At 46.2% G+C, this 21,158-nt stretch overlaps 1 protein-coding gene across 1 annotated transcript in view; it reads left to right on the top strand.

Moving 5' to 3' along the window:
- Positions 1 to 21,158, top strand: part of LOC131562615 (multiple epidermal growth factor-like domains protein 6) — a 189,767-nt gene that overhangs the window by 130,966 nt on the left and 37,643 nt on the right. Inside the window, exons 8-17 of the mRNA XM_058812439.1 lie at positions 2,812 to 2,934; positions 5,542 to 5,664; positions 8,175 to 8,312; positions 11,546 to 11,668; positions 13,064 to 13,186; positions 14,125 to 14,277; positions 16,486 to 16,617; positions 19,137 to 19,265; positions 19,458 to 19,586; positions 20,700 to 20,834. Coding sequence (XP_058668422.1) covers positions 2,812 to 2,934; positions 5,542 to 5,664; positions 8,175 to 8,312; positions 11,546 to 11,668; positions 13,064 to 13,186; positions 14,125 to 14,277; positions 16,486 to 16,617; positions 19,137 to 19,265; positions 19,458 to 19,586; positions 20,700 to 20,834 — 1,308 coding nt within the window. The remainder of the gene's footprint in view (positions 1 to 2,811; positions 2,935 to 5,541; positions 5,665 to 8,174; positions 8,313 to 11,545; positions 11,669 to 13,063; positions 13,187 to 14,124; positions 14,278 to 16,485; positions 16,618 to 19,136; positions 19,266 to 19,457; positions 19,587 to 20,699; positions 20,835 to 21,158) is intronic.

The following is a 21,158-nucleotide window of genomic DNA, read 5'->3' as shown; positions in this document are numbered from 1 at the left end:
GGATCTGCCTTGTAAGCAGAGCTCAGCTTGCAAAATGAAGACTGAGTAGGATGCTTTTCCCTCCCATAAATACCTGAGTGAATGAATGCCTGGGAGAGAAAAGTGCTAGGTAAGGCCATGGACAAGATTTTTACAGGAACAAATGAGGATGAAGTGGTCATGAATGCATTTGGGTTGTCAGTTCAGAGATATTTTAAGTAGAAGAGGTGGGAGGAGGTGAGTCTGGATGTTTTTTTATTTTCCACCCAAAGCTTGGCTGCTGGAGTCATGGTTTGGATGGAGGAACCACAGTGTCGTGAGAGTTTTTGCCACAGCAGGTGAAGGTGCTGTGCAGATATGGATTCATCCCTGTGGACTTTTGGGAGTTAATACTGCACCCACAGCCCTGCAAAGCCTTGGAGAAACACTCAAGCCTGGCAGTTTTGCTCTTTACCACTTTATATTTTCTCCAGCGTGAAGTCATGGTTGCTGTGAACAAGAAAATTTATTTGATAAAGCCCAAGCGTCTTTTCTTTACGTGCCCTAGAGGTCATGGCAGACAGGACTGGAGACCCTGTTGTTTACAGCCCTGTCTGCCCCATCCCTGGGAGTGCCCAAGGCCAGGCTGGATGGGGCTTGGAGCAGCCTGGGATAGTGGAAGGGGTCCCTGCCCATGGCAGGGTGTGGATCTGGATGAGCTTTAAGGTGCCTTCCAACCCAAACCCTTCTGGGATTCTGTGTCCTGAGGCACCTGGGAAATGAAGCCATGCCAGTAAATTTTTCACCATAGTGTTTAACAGCTTGGAGTAGAGCTTTGTAGGATGGAGTCTGTTATCTACTAAAGTTATTAAATGAACCAGTAAGAGGCAAATGTGTGAAAAAAGAACACTAATGAGTTATTTTTGGCTTTTCCTGAAACATGCTTCTAACAGGAACATACATACCACTGGAAAGCAAGTCAATCACTGACTGCCTCATGTCCTGAAGATCTTTCCCTTACAAACTTACCTCATCCAAGGACTTCCAAGGCTGCTACCTTTATTTGAATTACTATGTTTTGCTAACATCCACCATGTAATTTGTTGTTTGCCTGTTGTCATGTCACAGAGCATTACAAGCTTTACTCCGTGCTGTAATCATTCTCAAATTAAAGCTTTAGCTGCTCTGAAAACCTTCATAATATGCAGGTTTAACAGATGCTGTTTGATAGTGATTTCATTTAATTTACCCAAATAGAAAAGGAATCGGCAAATAACTCAATATTTCATATCAGCAAGGAGCGAGTTCTTGCTTGGAGCTAAATCCTTTGTAGACCGCAAATTGTCGAGCTGCAGAGCCAAGTTGTCAGCCTTGGAAGTGTCATGCACAATGAAGTGCTGCTGTTCCTTGGAAACCTATTTGCAACCTATCGTGTCAGAAGTCCAATTTCAGTTCTACATCCCTAACCGTGCTTTTATTTTATATTTTTTAGTTGTTTGGTTTTTTTGTTTAATACTGTCAAGTCAAACTCAGCCCTGCAGACTGGAACGGTTTGTGCGTTGTGTGTTCCTGAAATGGCAGGAGGTGACATGAGGCAGTTTGAGGATGTTCTGTGGCTGCTTCCTCCTTTACCAAATGGTGGCAAAAAATACCACTTGGCTGTACAGAAAAGGGACAAAAAAATGCCCTGTCCCATATTTATTTAAATCCACATGAAGAAGAGGATTTTCTCTCCTGTTCCCTCCTTCTGCGTAGCACAGCAAAGCAGCCAGGTCAGAGCAAAACTCCTTCAGCCCTTCCCAGGGTTCCTCAAACCCTGACTCCAGTGGTGTTGAACTGATGGTGACTTTCCTGTAGGGCTCTGAAAGAAGTTGGCTTGTACATAGCAGGGCAAGTGAGGAATATTGCTCATCTGTCTCAAATCAGGCAGTAATTAGTGAAATGCTAAAGCTGAATCAGAGCTGGAATTGTAGGGAAACAAGTATAACTTTCAGAAATTTAGGTCAAAGCTAAACAGAACTGTAGAGGACACATTTTCAAGGTGCCCTCCAAATTTGCCTGTGGAATGTTATTCACCAGAATTTTGGTGTAATGAGTGCTCCAAAGCAAAACCTCAGCCTGGTGCAGAATGTGAGGGCTTACCCAAGTCAGACCTGTCTGAACAGTCGTGGTGGGTCTGGTTTGGGGTGTGCCAAGTCTCTGTTTGGGCAGTATGCTTCCAGCAGGCACGTGTTCCAGAAATAAACCCATACAACACAATGAAATCTTCAAGATGGAGGCTTCTGTAGGCACTTCATAAAAGTTTTTCTAAGTACTTGCCACTTAGGGCAGCTTATCCTTGAAAAGGTATGTTATTGTTCAAGAAGAGGAAAAAGCCTTGATGTACAACATGAATGGCATATGTTTATAGACTGAAAGATGTCTTTGGGGGCTCTTCAATGTTTATTTCCTCTCAAGCCTTTTAAATATTCATTGTTTCGTGGTGAACTCCATCATTGTGTGTGTTTATGGATTCACACATACTGGAGTGCTAATTGCTGTTGTTTAGAGAACTCTTGAAATCTGTTCAGGTACAGCAAAATAACAATAAAATGTACTTTTTTTGTCCTACTTCCAATGTAATACAAGCTCGGTTTCCTGCTGTTTAAAGCCTTGTTGCTGCTCTGTGAAAAATGTTGTCCAGCAACAAAAAGCATCCAGAAAAACAGCAGCTTTACTCACCAGATGCTGTCACATTTTTCCCCAGTCTAATCTCTTACAGCTACTTCGTCATTAGTTGTAACAATGGCAGCTAAGACCATTTCCAGTCAAAAAGTGACCTTTCAGTTGACAGTGTGCTCTAATTGGTTTCAGTGACAGACCCCTGCACAAGTGGGAACGGAGGATGCTCACAAATCTGTCAGAATGAGAGAGGAATTGCAAAATGCGAGTGTCATCCAGGGCATTCTCTTGCTGCAGACAAAAAGTCCTGTTTAGGTAAGAAACTCTGGACTCTTTATTGTGAAGAACGTTATTAATCAGCGCTCTGCCTTACTGAGCTCTGAGTGGAAAGGAATATATTAGACAAATATATGTGTGCATTTTGAAACAGCCTTTCTCTCTGTGATACTCACATCAGCCCACAGTCTTGAAGGACTATTTTAGTGATGAAAATGTCTCTGTGATCTCCTAAGTCATGCTTTCTAGCAACTGGATGTGTGAATGCTGTAGTGTTATTCTTGTAGGGTGCCTTTAAAATAATGTCCCAGATACAGCTCCTGGAAAATTGGTTCAAGTAAAACTCTGAACCAGGTCACTGAAAACCTATTTAGAATTCAAAGGGCTTTTTTAGCTGGAGAGCTGTTTCCATATTAATGGAGAAACTACTGTGAAGGAAGAAATCGTGATGTGTAAGATTTCCAAAGAGAGGAGCTTAAAAAGTTGAATTCTGAAGTCCTGTGTTTAGTCTGGGGTTGTCAAAAGAATCTGTAGCATTTCTGACCTGAAATTTGGGGGAACTAGAGATCAAAATACCTGCTTTTCTCTTTCAGTGAAATTCTTGGAAGATAGTTTAGCAGTTTTATGAAATAAACAGCATTTGTGGACTTAATGGTGCACAGATTCTTAACAGCCAAGTCATATATATATATATACATACACATACATACACTAATTTTGCACTCCTCTTTTGAAAACGTGGCCAAAATCTTGCCAATATGTAAATTATTGTCTCAGATAAAGGGTGCTGGGTGCCTTTCAAAATATTTACTTCCTACCCTGAGTATTTTACTTAGTTGCCTGTGAGTCCTTCTGTGAGTAGAATGGCACATCTTAGTGATTCTCTCTTACTGGAATTACTCATGAGTAATTACTGAAAATAAAAACTGTTTTCAAGTAATGTACTGATAATGAGTGGATGGAAACAACAGTGGGTTTAGCAGTAGGGTCAGCCTGTTGTTTGTTTTATCTCAGATACACATTGACATTTCTGTTGATTTATGTATAAACTGAATCACTGAGTTAACTCGCAGTGTTATACATTGGACCAAATTTTCTCCCCAGCCTCATGGCAACAATCTTTTGAATCATTAAGCAGTGTGTCTTGCCATGGATATACAATTATTGGTTTTTTTCTCCTAGAAGTTACTCAATGCCTTTTGCAAAATTCAAGCTGTTGTTTGACTCTCTGGAAACTGAGCTGGAAGGAGACAGAGGGCAGCTGAAGTGTCATACTTCAGGTATTAGCTCTAGGACAGGAAGAAACCTGTGCAGGATGGTGGCTGTGGTTCAACTTTTATTTTTTTCTATTTAAAAAGAAGAAGAGAAAAGAATATTTACAGCCCTGGCCAGCGCAGTGTATTCGCAAACTGACAATTAGAGAAAAAGGAGGAATAACCCATTTTATGCTAAGCAGCAGCTGCTCCCATGGCTGCTTCAGAGAAGCTGTCATTTGTCCTGAAATTTTCATGAGCCAGTGTGTGGTGTTTGCACTGCCTGGGGCCTCTCTTTGCAAGGAGCCTGATTGCATCCATCAAGCTCCTTGTGCTCGAGTGCAGGGGCCACGAGCACAGCACTGGGCACAGCACGTGTGGAGGGACAAAACTGTTAGAAAGTGTGGTTTGCTGGGATAAAAAGTGAAGAGCTGCACATCAGATTGCTCCCTGCCATCTTCAAGACACTGACCCAGCATTGGTGCAATAAATAATCTGTATTTTGCCAGAAAGGTGGCAGAATGGGAAGGACCAGGAGATGCATTAGGGGTTTGCCATGTGCGATACCAGTCTTTGCATAGAGGTCGGTGCTCTGTACAGCTGTATTTAATGTAAATTTTTGTGTGTTTGTTTGGTTTTTTTAACTAATTAAAAGTTTTAACTAACTCCTTAAAAGAATTTTTATGTTCCACTAAGCTTTTAGGAAGATGGACACCTTTGGGGACATTTCATTCCAAAATACAGACCAGCAGGTGTGAAGCTGAGGAGCAGCCTGCTTGGCAGAGGACTGGGGGAAGAGCAGCCTCCCCACTTAAGGCTCTGCAGCTTTTCCTTCCCTCACAGGGCTGCTGGAGCTGCTGTGGTTGCTGCAGGTGCCTCCCACTGCATTGCTGTAAAGCAGCTGCAGGATTGAGGGATGATCTGTCTCCGTCATCCCTGCTGAAACCAAACCACCACTTAATCCAGATCATTTGACATTCAGAGAATAATCAGCTATTTCCTGTTCCATTAATTTAACTATAATGGCTTGGAGGACATGGTGATCATTTCAGAGTTTTGGAAGTTTCTTCTGAGTTCTTCACACAAGGTCTTCTTTTGCCATTGCTCTTTTTACAGGAATAATAAATAAGTTACTTTGGCTGATACTGCAAATATAGTGTTTGATACTGTAAATGTTCATACTGAGAAGTTCAAGGTCAATGATGCTCAGAAAAAGATAGTTCTGGAGAATAATGTGAGTATAATGTTCCTGGGCTCACCGGGTGCTGTCCTTTGTAGGCTGACCCCAGGATAATCCTCCCAGCAGATATTTGGAAACGCAGCCACATCCATATAGAGCAGCGTTATTTTTTCATTTCAGTGTCCAGCTGAACGACTTTCTGTGTGCTTGCAGACGTGGATGAGTGTGCAGAGGGCAGTGCCAGGTGTGCCCATCGCTGTGTGAACACCCCGGGCTCCTTCAGCTGTGCCTGCAGCCCCGGCTTCGAGCTGGGCGCGGACGGGCGGCGCTGCTACCGTAAGTGACCCTGCCCAGCCCTGCTCCTCTTCCTCTCCTCTCTGCTCCCTGCCAGGCCTCGCTTCTGATTCTCTGGGATTTCCATCCCCAGCAGAGGAAATGTATGCAAAAGATCAGCCTTAATACTGTTTTCTTCCTCTGCTGCTGCTGCTGGGTTTGCAGGGTGACGCGTTCCTAAGCCTGTGTTCACAGACCTTAATTACTGCCTTTCAAAGAGCAAATAGCCCTGTTGGTTTATCTTCAGAGCCTGGTGAATTCTGCTGCAGAGCCACCAGAATGCTGCTGTTCTGTGAAATGTATTCATTCCTGCCCTCCTCCTCCTCCTGCCAGCTTTCTTACAGACCTGATGCAAGAGAAAACCAACACGATGTTCTGCTCTTGTCTTTACCTGTCTGGGTTTGCTTATGTTTCTCCTGAGATTACTGACACTGTTAGGAGGATGCTTTAAAAAAACAAAAAAAAGCAACAAAAAAAGAAAGATTTGGGATGAAAAACTAGTTGAACAACTCAAACTTCCCAAGCTAAAGTGAGTCCTGTTGTCTTTCCTCACATGCTTACCTCTTGCCAGCGGGGTCTCTTAATCAACGCAGCTTTTCTGGAGAGGGGGACTGACTCCCAGTGCTGCTAGCTGATAGGTGATCCCTGGCCTGCCCTTGAGGGCAAATTCAGATTAATAAAAGAGGTGATGTGGAAGAGTTGGGGTTATTATGGACCTAACATAAGCTCCCTGGAATGCAGACCAAAGCATGACCTGTTTTAGCAGAGAGGTGGGCAAAGATCATTCAATCTAATAATACTGTGCAAGAGCTTTCAGCAGAGCTTCCTTAGGAAAATATGCTGCATGCCAGAGAATGAGTGCTTTATTTAAGAATGTGTGTGTAAGAAATAGTTATTAAGAATGAAATCCAGTTTCAAGGCATTAACATAGATTAAAAACAAAACCCAATTATGTGGGAGATATCCTGTAGAGTTATTTCATAGGTGATGGGGAACTGTGAGTAGTGCAATGGCAGAGGAAATGTGATTAATATATAGATATGAAATCTTCTGTCATAGGCATAAAAAAGAGGTTTAGACCACTTAGATTTCATTGTGCTTTTCTGATAATAATTTTTCTGGATGTTCAGCAGATCTCAGGGGATGGTGATTCTCTGTGCCTCATGTACAATATTGCAGAGCAAACAATAAAAATAAAAACATTCTGCATATATTTATGATCAGGATTATCCCAGTGTTTGAGCAATTTACAATCTTTGTTTATTCTTTCATTTCCCCAGTGGCTGGGGAAGAGCTGGTATTTCAGTTTTACTGATGAAGAGCTGGGACAAAGTAAATGATGAAGATTGTGTATGAAGTCAGATTCTGCATTTAATTGCTGGGTTTACTAAATCCCAGCTTAACACACTGGACAGGAGACCAGGGAGATTTCTTCTCCCTGGTGCAAATAATCACACTATGCATGAGATGTAGAGATATTTATTCTCTTAATTTATACCCTCTTCCAGCTGGAATTACATTTCTTGTTGGCAAGCAGGTTTCTCCCAGGGGAAGGACCAGACCCCAGCAGCACAGATATGTCTGGGGAAATTCTGTGCCAGATCTGATGGCCAGCACTCCAAGCTGGGCTGTTTCTGGAAGCACAGTGGCTCCTTTAGGAAGGGTGTTTCTCAGTTTCCCTACAGAGTAGGAGAAATTATTTCCTCTCTAAATAGCTCTGTAAGAAAAACTGGCTAATCCTTTGTGAAAAACTTCATAACTGACCCTACGGTTTCTTTGCAGCCTGGAGAAATCATCTGATGAAGTAGCTGGGTGGCAATGAGGTGGCCAGGTGTTCCATTTTTTCATGTGAAGGAAAAGGCCAGGATGTTCTGAGGACATGAAATGGCCAGGATGTTCTGAGGACTGTCCAGTCCAGCCCCATGAGGAGGGCATGGAAGTCTGTCAGGGTAAAGGGAGCTGGCAGTGGCACTGTACCACCCTGTAGGGCACAAAGTCTCAGCAGAGGAGCTGCTGTGTCCCCCTGGAAGGGACATCCAAGAACCAAAACCTGGAGGTTGTTTTGCATTGTTGCTGGGTGTCCATTTCACCAGCAGGACTCTGCTTAGGAAGCTTCAGTGCCTTTGTGCTTGGGGGATGTTTCAGAACCCAGCTCTTTGCCATTGCCATGCAAAACTCCAAGCTGCTCTTTGGGAAGTGCATCAGGCTGGGTTGGGGGACACCACCTGGGCTCCTCAGATGCTTCCGCTCCTCCTTCGGGGCAAAGCATAAAGCTGAGGAAAGCTGGCAAGGCTCCTGTAGCAGGTGGTTGCTGAGCACTGAACCAGCTTCACATGGCTGAATTTGGGAGCGTCCACTGTTGAGACACAAACACCTGGAGCTCGGTGACTCCAAAGGTTGCTCTTGTGGGGTGGGGCTGTGAGCTGGTTACACTCACTGCTACAGCGCTCCTGGCTGCTGTTTTACATCCTTCGGGCTTGCTTTTTAACTCCCTTCTGATTTATTTCATCCAGGCATCGAGATGGAAATCGTGGACAGCTGCCGGGACGGGAACGGCGGCTGCGAGCACGGCTGCGAGCACACGGCAGCGGGACCGCGCTGCTCCTGTCCCCGCGGGCACCGCCTGGCCGGGGACGGCAAAGCCTGCACAGGTATCCGAGGTGGGGGAGAACCTGCACAGGTAACAAAACCTGCACAGGTAACCCGAGATGGGGACAAAACCGGCACAGGTAACCTGAAATGAGAGCAAAACCTGCACAGGTAACCTGAGATGGGGGCAAAACCTGCACGGGTAACCTGAGATGGGGGCAGAACCTGAACAGGTAACCTGAAATGGGGAAAAACCTGCACAGGTAACCTGAAATGAGAGCAAAACCTGCACAGGTAATCTGAGATGGGGGCAGAACCTGAACAGGTAACCTGAAATGGGGAAAAACCTGCACAGGTAACCTGAAGTGGGGAAAAACCTGCACAGGTAACCCAGATGGGAGCAAAACCTGCACAGGTAACAAAACCTGCGCAGGTAACCTGAAATGGGGAAAAACCTGCACAGGTAACCTGAGATGGGGGCAAAACCAGCACAGGTAACCCGAGATGGGAGCAAAACCTGCACAGGTAACAAAACCTGCGCAGGTAACCCGAGCTGGGGCAAAACCTGAACAGGTAACCTGAGCCGGGGGGAAAACCTGAACAGGTAACCCCAGCTGGGAGGAAAACCTGCACAAGTAACCCGAAATGGGGGCAAAACCTGCACAGGTAACCTGAGATGGGGGCAAAACCTGCACAGGTAACCCGAAATGGGGGCAAAACCTGCACAGGTAACCTGAGATGGGGGCAAAACCTGCACAGGTAACCTGAAATGGGGAAAAACCTGCACATGTATCCGAGATGGGAGCAAAACCTGCACAGGTAACAAAACCTGCACAGATAACCTGAGATGGGGGAAAAACCTGCACAGGTAACCCAAGATGGGAGCAAAACCTGCACAGGTAACAAAACCTGCACAGGTAACCTGAGATGGGGGAAAAACCTGCACAGGTAAACAGAGATGGGGCAAAACCTGCACAGGTAACCTAGGAGATGGGGGCAAAACCTGAACAGGTAACCCCAGCTGGGAGGAAAACTTGCACAAGTAACCCGAAATGGGGGCAAAACCTGCACAGGTAACCCGAGCAGGGGGAAAAACCTGCACAGGTAACCTAGGAGCGGGCTGGGATGGGTCTCCAAAGAGGGCAGGGAGTGGCAGTAACAAAACAACAACTAAATAAACTGTTTAGTGCAATACAACGCTGCATGACCTGCTGCCATGGCTGTGTCTCACCACGAGCAGCCCAAACATCACAGAGCTGACTTTGTTTGCCTTCCCCTCTCAGCTGGTGGCTGAGAGCAGCAGCACAAGTGTTCCCAAGTGCTGCTTGCACAAACTGCACTTGGTGCTCCAGAGCCTGCTGTGTTTCCATCAGATTTGCTCAGTGATGAGGTTACACTGCTGCCTGTGAGAAGTCTCACTTTCTTGCTTTCACCTCCTGAGTTAGATTTGAGTTTGAGACATAAGTTTAAAAATTCATTCATGTTTTAAGCAATTCTACTATGAGATTCTTTTTGTGTGTGTGTGTTTGTTTTATGTTTTTGTTTTGTTTACGGCTTTTGTCATGCAAAATGTATCTCATTCTGCTTTGGGCTTGCTGTCAGTATGCCATTACAATTTTTAAGAATAGCCAGGAAGAGAGGGGGAATGGAAAAAGGAGCAGGCACCACAAAGCAGTGCAGGGAGATACGAGATGATGAGAAGAGGTAGAGAGTGGGAGCACTGATGAGTGTGAGAGGCATTACAGACAAAAGGAGTTTTGCAATGAAAAAAAGCCAAGTGCAGGAGAGAGGAGGAGCAGGGGAGGAGGGAAGCACCAAGGGCTGCAAGGGCGGGTGATGATGGAGCTTAAAAAGCAAAACCAGAAGAAGTTTAGGAGGCAGATTTGGAGCCAGAGCCTCTCAGGGGTGGGTGGGTTGCACAGTCTTGTCTGTACAGCTGACAGGAGGCAAAGCAGCCTGCTGCCCACACCCCAGCTCACTGACCTGCTGCTGGGGAGTTCAGAGGGAAGCAGATACTCCAGACACAGCAAGGGAAGGAGGAGAACACAGAGGAGGGCTGAAAACGTGAAAAGTTGCTCTTAACAGCAAAAAATCTCCTTTTTGTGGGATGCGGATTTTGCATTCCTGCACAAACAAGGGGCTGTTGCTGGAGCCCCGAGTGAGGCGTCACCTGATGTACTGCAGAGGAGCTCAGCTTGTGACATTTCTGGAAAACACTGCCTTCAAATAACCTGCATTAATCATTTTCACACTGACCTCCTCACCTCGATTGATTAGTTACATTTTCTTTCTCCTGTCCGTGTTTCCTCATAAAGTTGGTGCTCCTTCCAAGGTTAATTGAGACACTGACCTTTCCCATCTGCAGCTGCTCAGCCAGGCCACGTTCAGAAGCATTTTGCAGACTCAGCATTGACAAGGTGGCCCTTGGATGGCCACTGACCTGCTCAGCAGCCTGACAGCAGCCAGGAGCCTGCAGTGCACAGATAACAGCTCAGCTCTCCTATCTAATCACCAGAGCAGTGGTGTCAATGATACCAATTTCTGAGCGGGCACAGAGCAGGAGGAGGCAGCAGGAAATCAGTTTCCAGAAGCTGCAGCTGAACCTTCCAGGCTGCTGCTGTCCAGCAAGGGCCTGGGTGGATCAGAGCATTGGTAGTTTGCATTGAGTAAGGTTGAATGTAGAGAAGGTCTAAATAGTCAAATGTAGGTTGCTGTTAAACAGAATGTTTTTGAGGGCTGGTGGGTCCTTGCTGTTGTCTCTTCGTAGAACCATAGAATATTCTGAGTTGGAAGGGACACACAAGGATCATTGAGTCCAACAATCCCACCCTGTACATCCCTGAGAGCATTGTCCAAACCTCTGGAGCTCTGGCAGCCTCAGGGCTGTGCCAATTCCCTGGGCAGTGCCCAGCACCCTCTGGGTTGGGGGAAGAACCTTTTCTGATATCCAACCTGACACAACTCTAACCATTCCCGTGGGTCCTATCCTTGATGCCAGCTGGTGTTTGTAAATCCCCTCAGGGCAGCTCAGACTTGGAGAGGAGATGCCTCTCCCAGGACATGGACGGTCCTGGCTGCTATGGGGGAAGGCAGAAGGCAGCTGCTGTAGGGATTCAGGATTCAGATGGGGGAAGGGAGAAGGCAGTGGCTGTCAGGATTCAGGATTCAGACAGTGAATGTCTGAATTTATGTGCTTGAAGGAAGGTGCAAAGCAGCAAGTGCTGCAGCACAAAAGCTCTCAGGAGCGCTGTGGCAGCAGCTGGGGGAGTCTCAAGGGCTGAACCTTTCCTTGCAGACGTGGACGAGTGTGAGACTGGGGAGTCCTGCTGCTCCCAGTTCTGCATCAACTACGCGGGGGGCTACGAGTGTGCCTGCAAGGCGGGGTTCCAGCTCAGCGCCGACGGCTGCTCCTGTGATGGTGAGCTAGGCCGGGCTGGGATGGGCTCGAATGGGATGGGCTCGAATGGGCTGGGCCGGGCCTGGCTGGGCTGGGCCGGGCTGGGCCGAACTGGGCTGGGCCGAACTGGGCTAGACTGAGCTGGCCTGGGCCTAAGCTGGGCTGGGCAGGGTTGGGCTTCAAGGCACCTAAAGGTCACCTCATTCCACCCCTGCTGTGAGCAGGGACACCTCCCACTAGACCAGGCTAGAGTGGATATTTTTGCCCCCCACAAAGGGAGAGAAATAAGGCGTCTGACTCCATCTTGTCAGAAAGCTAATTAGTTACTTTATTATACTATATTATTCTATACTATATTACATTACATCTAAACTGAATCTGCAAGCACTCCACTGCACTGAATCTCGTGACTGTCCGCCCACAGTCCCGACACACACACACACCTGGCCCTGATAGGCCAAAGAAACAAAACACCATCACTCTGGGTAAACAATCTCCGTATTGCATTCTGCTTTGGCACAACACAGGCACAGCAAATGAGATAAGAATTGTGTTTTCTTTCTCTGAGGTTCAGAGAATGGGAAACCCAGAAATAGTCTTGGGAAGAATTGTGTCTTGCATTTCTCTGTGAAGAGCAATGTGGCGACACCAGGCTGCTCCAAGCCCCGTTCAACCTGACCTGGAACACATCCAGGGATGGAGCAGCCACAGCTTCTCTGGGCAACCAGGACCTTACCACCCACACAGGGAAGAATTCCCTCCTAATATCCAGTCTAAACCTTCCCTTTGTTAGTCTAAAGCCATTCCCACTTGTCCTGCATCATTCCATGCCCTTGTCAAAACTCTTTTGGTACCAATGGCTCGGTTTTACTAATCACGGCCCAGGGTAGAAGAAATGCTGTCAAAGCCCTTTGCAGGGCTTTGTGGGCACTGCCCTAATGAGAGTCACTGACCCTATGCCAGCTTTGCTGGTAAAGTTTTTACAAATGTGTAATTTCCTCTTTGTGAGGCTGGAATACAGGAATAACCCAGCATCAAATGTGGGGATTTGGGAGAGGAGCCAGCAGAGAGAAACTTTCCCTCCTCTCTCCATGGACACTGTATACTGATGTGTGTTAAAACACTCCTTCCACAAAAAAAAGAGCCCTCAAAATAACTGAAGGATCAACTGAGCTTAACAGCTTAAAGCATGTGTTTTCACTCAAGACAAAAACATCAGTGAAATAATCTGCTCCCTGTAGCCCTGAAATGTTTTTATACCTCCAATACCAGAGAGAAACGGAGAGCTCCAAAACACATAAGAAAAATTGTGTTTTCTTATGTACAGGATAATTTGTCAGATACAGCTGGGCACAGCATGGGCTCTGCAAGCAGAAGTACTTGTTCCTAATCACCATTTATGTCTGGATTTTCTAGATGTGGATGAATGTCGTCTGGATAATGGCAACTGTGACCATTTCTGTGTGAATTCCCTGGGGTCCTACGAGTGTGCCTGTAAGGAGGGTTACAGGCTTGGGGACAGCAGATGGGCCTGCGTGGGTGAGTTCTTCTCAAAATTTGAGGGCCATTAAGCACTTCCCACTGATTTAAAAAGTGATTTTTGGAGCAGAGATTTCCACAGATCCTGGGATTTTGGGAGCCCAACTTGAGCCATCTCTGAACATGGCCAGGGTAGGGCTACGTCCAGTGTGTGGATCCAAGTTCATCCTCCAGTAATGGCTTTTGCCAAAGATTAATGGCAGATGAACACGTAAATCCGCTGGACACATTAGAAAACCTAAAGCTCCTGGTTTAGAAATTAATACTATTTTGACACTTTTCTTGCACTATTTGATGAAGTTTAACGTCCTGTGGGGAAAAAAAAGTAGCCAGATTTTTCTTTGATCAACCATGGCAACTTTTCCATTAGTCAGTGACGTTATTCTGGATTTCTGCCAGTGTAACCAGTCCAGAGTTTAGCAGAGCAACTCAGCTTTATAACCAAGTTTAACAATTGCTAAACCTTAACCCAGAGTTTGATATTGTAACCAACACCAAAAAGAAAGCCAACTGATTTCCCGTCATTTTAAGGCCCAGGTTTTCATGTTTCTTAAAATAAAGTGCACAGCCGGCCTCACTTTCTATTTGTCATCTCCAAAACGAGCAAGAGTAATGACCTTCATTAGCTAAAAATAATCTCAAACTTCAAGTGAGGAAAATGAATCTCCTCATTTAATTTTGATTCTCCAGGAGTAGAGTTTTGTTTTTTTTTTTCCAGAAGAAGAAAAAGGGAAAGATGGGGTGGGGAGGGTGTCTCCCATTTCCTGTCTATTTTCTTTTTTGGATAGCAGGAACTCTGTGAGAAAATGCCTGGGCTGGGACCTCTTGGCAGAGGTGTGACTTGAACATCTAAAGGCATCATAATAGTAAGAAAAGATGTAGATGAGAGGGGGTGGAGGCGGGCTGGGGTGCTGATGGCTGTGTTTGTCCAGCCCTAGGTGCGGAGGAGGCCGATGCAGAGGAGGCAGCAGGGCTGGCTGGTGCCCCGGGGCTGCAGTTCCGAGGGCCCCCCCAGCTGCTGCACCTCGCCCTCGGGGCCCTGGCCGAGGATGGAGACCCCCGAGGAGAGCTCACCCTGGTGCACAGGGTTGGTGAGTGACCAGCAGGGCCCTGAGCCAGCACTGCAACCTGGGGGGGATCGTCCTGGGGATCGTCCTGGCTGGGCTGGTGGGGCTCAGTGTCAGGAGTGTTGACCCTGCATCCTGCCCGTCTCCATGTTCCATCCCAAATGGGACATGTTTGAGGAGCCAGGAGGTGCCTGGATGCTTTGGGAGGGAGGCAGGGGAGGAGTGAGCAGCACAGGCTCCTTGGAAAGCAGGGTGTCTGCCCAGAGCTCAGGCAGCAGCCACAGAGAGCTCGTCATGCCAGGGCTGAGAGGATGGCATAGCTTATAACCTGGGGAAACTCCCTTCCTCCTAGAGCTGGGAGCATGGGTCCCTGTTTACAAACTCTTTTATAACAACTGGAGGATTTTTGTTTAAGATATTTGCATTTTACCTGTGTTAAAAACAATCCTCTGAAGATTCAGGTTTCCCTTGACTCTCTGGAAAAAGCACCAACCCATCCACGTGTTGCTCAGCTCAAGTGGTGGCAAACAGCACAGGAGTGGGTGCAGGACAGCTTTGCACCCACCTGAGCTTTGCATGATTCGATCTTTCCACCCAAAGGTGAAAACTTCACAATTTTAGGGGTATTATGAGGTGAAACCCTGTGTTTGCTTTCTGCTGAGTGCTGGTGGATCACCAGGATTTCTTGCTTTTTTCTATGTGTGTCCTGTGATTTTTATATAAACTCTATAATTACCCATCTGAGGACTGTGCCGTACAGGCAAAAATCAGGAGCTGGTCTTGACTTTAATAAAAAAAATTACCTTATTTTTGTGAACAAAACTGTTAAGACCCTCCCAAATCACACAGCATCAAGCCGGACTCAACAACACTGATAACCAACTGGGAAACTGATAATGAGATAACCACAGGCAAAATTATCAGGCCTAGAAACCACAATCAAATATTTATTGACCACTTTTTGCATGTTTTATTTATATTAAGCTACAGAAATTTGGGTATTACCAGTCACAGCTGAGCAGCTGCACTTTTTCTAAGGCTCAGGCTTTGCAGCATGTAGTGGTTTGTACGAAAAGGTAATGGAAAAAAGGAACTTTAAATGGTTTAGTAAGTTCTTTTACCTTCTAAATAGCAATTTATTCCTTGTGTTTTCAGACCTGGTTTTGTGCTGCTATCTGTATTATAAAAAAGCCTGCTTTAACAGTAAGCTGGTGCAAATAATTAAATATTTTCTCTAACTTTAATGACTTTTTATGATGGAAGCATGATGTTTTCAATGGTGGTCTGTATTCTCCTCCTGCAGTATGAATTTGTACCCTTTTCTAAGTGGTAGCACTGGGATTCTGAATGTCCCTGAAAACTTGGGCATTTGTTCAGCTGCATAAAAGGGAACAGTTGGGTGCTCCGACCTAGAGGAAATCTGGCCTCTCACAGAAAAGTGTTGGTGAAATGCAACCAGCCTGTAACTTACTGAAATAAGGCTGAATAAGCTGCCAGCTCACTTTCAGGTGCTGTTAAAAATCCCCTTCCAAAAAGCCTCCAGCCACAGCCATTAAACCTTGAAGGCTCTAAACTGTGTGGATGAGATCTTCAATGCCACTGAAGTATTTTACCAGACAGTCACTTTATTTTGCATGCCTGTCTCAATATACCCAACAAAGAGAATGTGAGGGTGGCAAGGGATAAAAGGAGGGTGGGGAAGGAGAGAAAAAAATGCATTTTCATATCGGGTTTCCTATATAAAAATCTTCATATCCCTGAAGAGAAGAGATATGATAAATGTGTGTTTTGATTTGTTTTCCTAGAACACTCACACTGTGTGGTTGAAAATACCACTGAACTATGTTTAAATAGCACTATATCCATTTACTGCAATCAAACAACGGGGATAGGCTAGCAAGGGGAGAAGGAAAGTCCCAATAAATTCTTCTAGTTATATACAATGTTATCAAGCATTAGGTGCAAATTTACTTTTTCTGAAGGCAAAACTCTTGCTTTTAAAAAGTAGCTCTTGGCTGAAGAATTATAGCATTTAGGGGAGCAAATTACAGCTAAACACCCAGCTTTCCTTGTACTTGGAGTCAGAAACACAAAGAGGGAAATTCAGGAATGCCCACTTTGCTGTGCCTTTTGTGCCAAACCAGCGGCGTTCACAACCCAGCCGTAGGTAAGAGCGTGTGGAAAGGTTTTTGTCCAGCTGCTCACTCAGCCCTGTGTGTTTCTTGCTGGCAGTGTGCCTGGGTGACACGTTTGGCCAGGACTGCAGCCTGAGGTGTGAGGATTGCCTGCACGGGGGCCGCTGCAACAGCGAGCGCAGCGGCTGCGTCTGCCCGCCCGGCCGGGCTGGGCTCATCTGCAACGAGAGTGAGTACAGGGCTGGCAGGGGGCTGATCCTCCTGCAGGGCCTCTGCAGGTGGACAGTGGGAGGAACCTCCTGTGCTTCTCATCTGTGAGGCTCCTGAAGGAGCACTGCTGTCTCATAACCAGATTTGTTGTGCTGGGGCGCGGTAAATAGGAGCTGTAAGTGATGCTGCAGTACACAGAGGTCTCTGCGCTCCAGTGGAGGTCAGGACAGAATCATCCCTGTCCTGAGTATATGGTGGTTGTTCATTCCTATTTGCTTTGCTGCTAAAAGCTGCCAAGGTTTGCTGGCCATGCTTTGTTCCACAACCTGCCTTGGTGACTCCAGAAGTCTGTCCCAGAAGCTGGTGTGACAGCCTGGGTGGACATGTATGCTAAAATTGAGTTTTTCCATTGTAGCACCCCAAGACATTGCCTTTAAATATTTTTTTTCTTACGTTTTCCATTTCTTTTTCCTTATAATTATTTTTATTATTAGCATCACTTTCTTGGAGCAGTTGATTTTTCACATTGGAAATGGTATTTTTCAGAATTCTGTTGCCAAGTCAGTGCCCTTTATAACAGGTTTTCAGTCTTCTTGCTCCTGTTTCCTGGCAGAAGATCTTTCTGATTCAGAAGTAGGTGTCAAAACCCATAGGAAAGAGAGTGGTGATTTCTTGATGTGCTGTTCTTCATCTGCAGTTTGGCAAAACTTGTCTGCTGCTTGTCTGAGACATATACAGCAGATTTCCTCTTTGAGATGGGTCCCTCCATTTTGTGGTGTCTGACATGATGGCCCATCATTCTCAGAAAGTCTTTGCTGTCACTGGGGAGACAAAAAGTCGATGAAAATTTATTACTTGACATCAGTAGACAGCACTCTTCAGGTTAATTGCCATCAAGATTTTTTAGGAGACGTCATCACATGGACAGAAATGCAGAAAAATCAAGCAAGTGATTGAAACCAGCAGTCTGCCTGTGGTTATTTTGGGAGACTGATGGTGGGATTGGTTTGTAAACTCTGGGGGCAGCTAAGAGAGTAGGAATGGGGAGGATTAAAAGGATAATTTCCAGTCTGTCTCCAACAGTTCAAGCTATCAAGTGAGGATATTCTTACTTCTGTCCCTGATGTGCTGGTAGTTCAGGTGAGATTATAAAAATTTCAAGGCAGTATCCAAATTCTTTACTTCATTTCATAAATAATAAAATTTATTATGTATATTTGCACTAGACATCCATGCATGTAGTCTAATGGAATTCACCTCTGGAATTTAAATAATTTTATTAGGACTGTGTTGTTGAGCTAAACCTGCTGTCTGATGAAGTCAGCAGGGACAGTGATAAACACAGTATCTAATCTGTATTAATTACTCATGTGTGATTGCTTTCACTCTTTTCTCTTGCATTTTTTAATATACAGCACAATTCATGGGTTTAGGGTGAGCAGGTTTAGGGTGAGCTAAAACAGCGGAGCAAACTGGAACTAAATTTCTCTAATAATGCACTAAAGAAGCCGAATGGAAATTGATGTGAAATGTCAACTTTCCTAATGTACATTGATAAAACGTCAGTGAAGTCAGATGACTCCAGCAACTGTATCCACTCAGGCAGCTCAGGCTGCAAACAGCAGAGCAAGGCTGCATCTCGCAGTTTGTTTTTGCTGTTGTGGATCCATCGCTGCCCTGATTACCTGGGGAGTTTCAGAAACTACGTTTGAAAAACAAGATATTATTTTTATAATAGTGCTTGGGAGAGAAAAAAAGAATGTTTAAAATATTTTTCTCCAAGTGTTCCAAGCTGTGCTCTGATGTTTAAGCTTTGGGCTTGACAGGCAATGGTTTTTGAGCCTGTGTTTTGTGGGGAGGGCAGCATGTGCTGGGGAGGGTTGGATACATGACAGTACTTCCCAAAACTTGGTTAATTCAATGTCCTTTGAGATGTCCTAGTAAATATCAGGTTGATGTCCTTTACAGAAGAATATGACTTTGTTTAGAGCCTGCTCAACTAAAACTCTGTCCTTACTCAGTCTTCACAGAATCACAGAGACAATTAGGCTGGAAAAGACCTTTGCAATCGAGTCCAACCTCTGACCCAATAACACCTTCCCAACCAGCCCATGGCACTGAGTGCCACACCCAGTCTCTTAAACACCTCCAGGGATGGTGATTCCACTAACTTACCAGGGCAACCCATTCCAATGCCCAGTCATGTTCTCTGTGAGGAAATTCCTCTTGATATCAGACCTGAATCTCCCCTGGTGCAGCTTAAGGTTGCGTGCTCTTGCCCTGCTGGCTGCCTGGCAGAGGAAATCCACCCCCACCTGGCTGCACCCTCCTCTCAGGGAGTTGTAAGGAGCAATGAGGTCTCCATGAGTTCTCCAGGCTGAACAAACCCAGCTCCCTCAGCTGCTCCTCACACCACTTGTGTCCCAGACCCTCCATCAGCCTTGCTGCCCTTCTCAGTGCCCAGAGCCTTGTTGTGCTTCCCTTACAGCAGAGGGGAAGTGTTTCTTTCAGTGCTCACACTCCCTGCTCTCTCCACAGCCTGTCCCCCCGGGACGTTTGGCAGAGGATGCGCCGGTGTCTGCAGGTGCCAGAACGGAGGCTGGTGTGACCCTGGCACAGGGCAGTGCCACTGCCCTCCTGGTGTGCTGGGCCAGCTCTGCGAGGATGGTATGGCTCCAGCTCTGCCTCAGCTCCCCGCTTTTCCCCCCTGATCCTTTTTTAAGTAATGAGCAGAACAGAGGGTGAGACAAGCCAGTAGCGGTGAGGCTGCGCAGAGCCCCAGCTCAGCCACAAACTGCTTTGGGTTTGGGGCTTGGACCTGTAGCCACTGATGCCTTCCTGTGTTTGTGCACTCCAAAGGTTGCCCAAAAGGTTTCTTTGGGAAGAACTGCAACAAGCCATGCAACTGTGCCAACAAGGGCCACTGCCACAGACTGTATGGAGCCTGCCTGTGTGACCCCGGGCTCTACGGCCGCTTCTGCCACCTCAGTAAGTCCCCGGCGTTTTTGGGATCTGCTCAATGTGTGCACAGTGGGACAGTCTCTTAAAGATTCCACATAACCTAAAGGGGGCAGGCAGAAAGCAAGGAGAGTGACTTTGTGCACAGTCAGGCAGTGCTAGGAATGGATTTACTAAAACAATGCAGGTTTAGCTTAGATGTTAGAAAAATGTTCTTTGCTGTGAGGGTGGGGAGGCCCTGGCACAGGGTGCCCAGAGCAGCTGTGGCTGCCCCTGATCCCTGGCAGTGCCCAAGGCCAGGCTGGACAGGGCTTGGAGCAGCCTGGGATAGTGGAAGGTGTCCCTGCCATGGCAGAGGGGTGGAACAAGATGGGCTTTATGGGACCTTTCAACCCAAACCCTTCTGTTTCTGATAAAATTATCAAGACTTTGGGTTCTGCAGTAGTCTGGGAGTAGCAGGAGGACAGGACTTTTGAAATGTGCCAGGAGGCCTCAGAATCTTCATTAATCTTTTTCTTTACTCATTAATCTTTGCCATAAGTGTTGAGATTTACTGATGCTCAAAGGTGAGGGTTATAGATGGGGTGGACAGGTTAACATTAGGGTTATTGCTGAGGTTTCAATCTGGTTGGAGCTGGTTGGTGACTGCTGATGAGTTGGAGTGGGAGCTGGGGAGCAGGGCTGGCTGGGACAGGATGAAGAACAGACATTAGATGGAATAAAAAGAATGAAAACAAAAACTTTGCAACATAAATGATCAAGTTTTTTTGTACTTACAGATTTTGTTTTTAAAATCTGTGCAATATCAAAAATCTTTTGTTTAGTTTTGTTTTGGGTTTTATTACGAAAGCTTTTGTCTTGGAGTGCACCCAAGTTTTTTTTCATTCGAAAAATCAGCTGAGTTTGCTTTGAAATGTTTCTGGTTCTTGCATTCACCACGTATTGCTTGACATGAAATGAATGACCCAGCACAGGGATCATGTAAACTCTTCTCTTACCCACCCACACATGAACAGGTGCTGCTGTGGAACGGGGCTGTGCTGGCTGAAAGCAGACCCGAGGTTTTGCTCCTGCAGCAGTGTGCAGTTTCAGCCAGCTCCTGCATAATTACAGAGCTGATGCTTCCTTTCCTTGTGGCTGCAGCCTGTCCCAGGTGGGCCTTTGGCGCGGGCTGCTCGGAGGAGTGCCAGTGTGTGAAGGAGCACACGCTGGAGTGCAGCCCCAGGGACGGCTCCTGCACCTGCCAGCCTGGATACCACGGCAAAAAGTGTCACAAAGGTACCACCCACAGCCAGGTCCCCACATCTGCTGTGCCTTTGTCCCGGCAACTTCTCCCTCTTCCACCCATCAGCTTTGTTTGGCTGCTGCTACTCATATATTCCTATCCTACTAATGTTTTTGTGGGGTTTGAACCCTGCTAGGCTTGCAGGGACACTGAGGGGAATAGAGCTCAGGAACTGAAGGAGTTTTAGCCTGATCAAATGACAACAGAAATACAGAACCTAAATCCTAATACAACCTTAAGTAATGAAAATCATGTGGGTTTTCATTTCTGTGCTTTTTTGACACAGTCAGTAAATAAGTGGCAAAATCTGTGCTTTA

Source organism: Ammospiza caudacuta, chromosome 11, assembly GCF_027887145.1.
Source record: "Ammospiza caudacuta isolate bAmmCau1 chromosome 11, bAmmCau1.pri, whole genome shotgun sequence".
Taxonomy (NCBI): domain Eukaryota; kingdom Metazoa; phylum Chordata; class Aves; order Passeriformes; family Passerellidae; genus Ammospiza; species Ammospiza caudacuta.
This window is presented reverse-complemented; position numbering and strand designations above follow the sequence as displayed.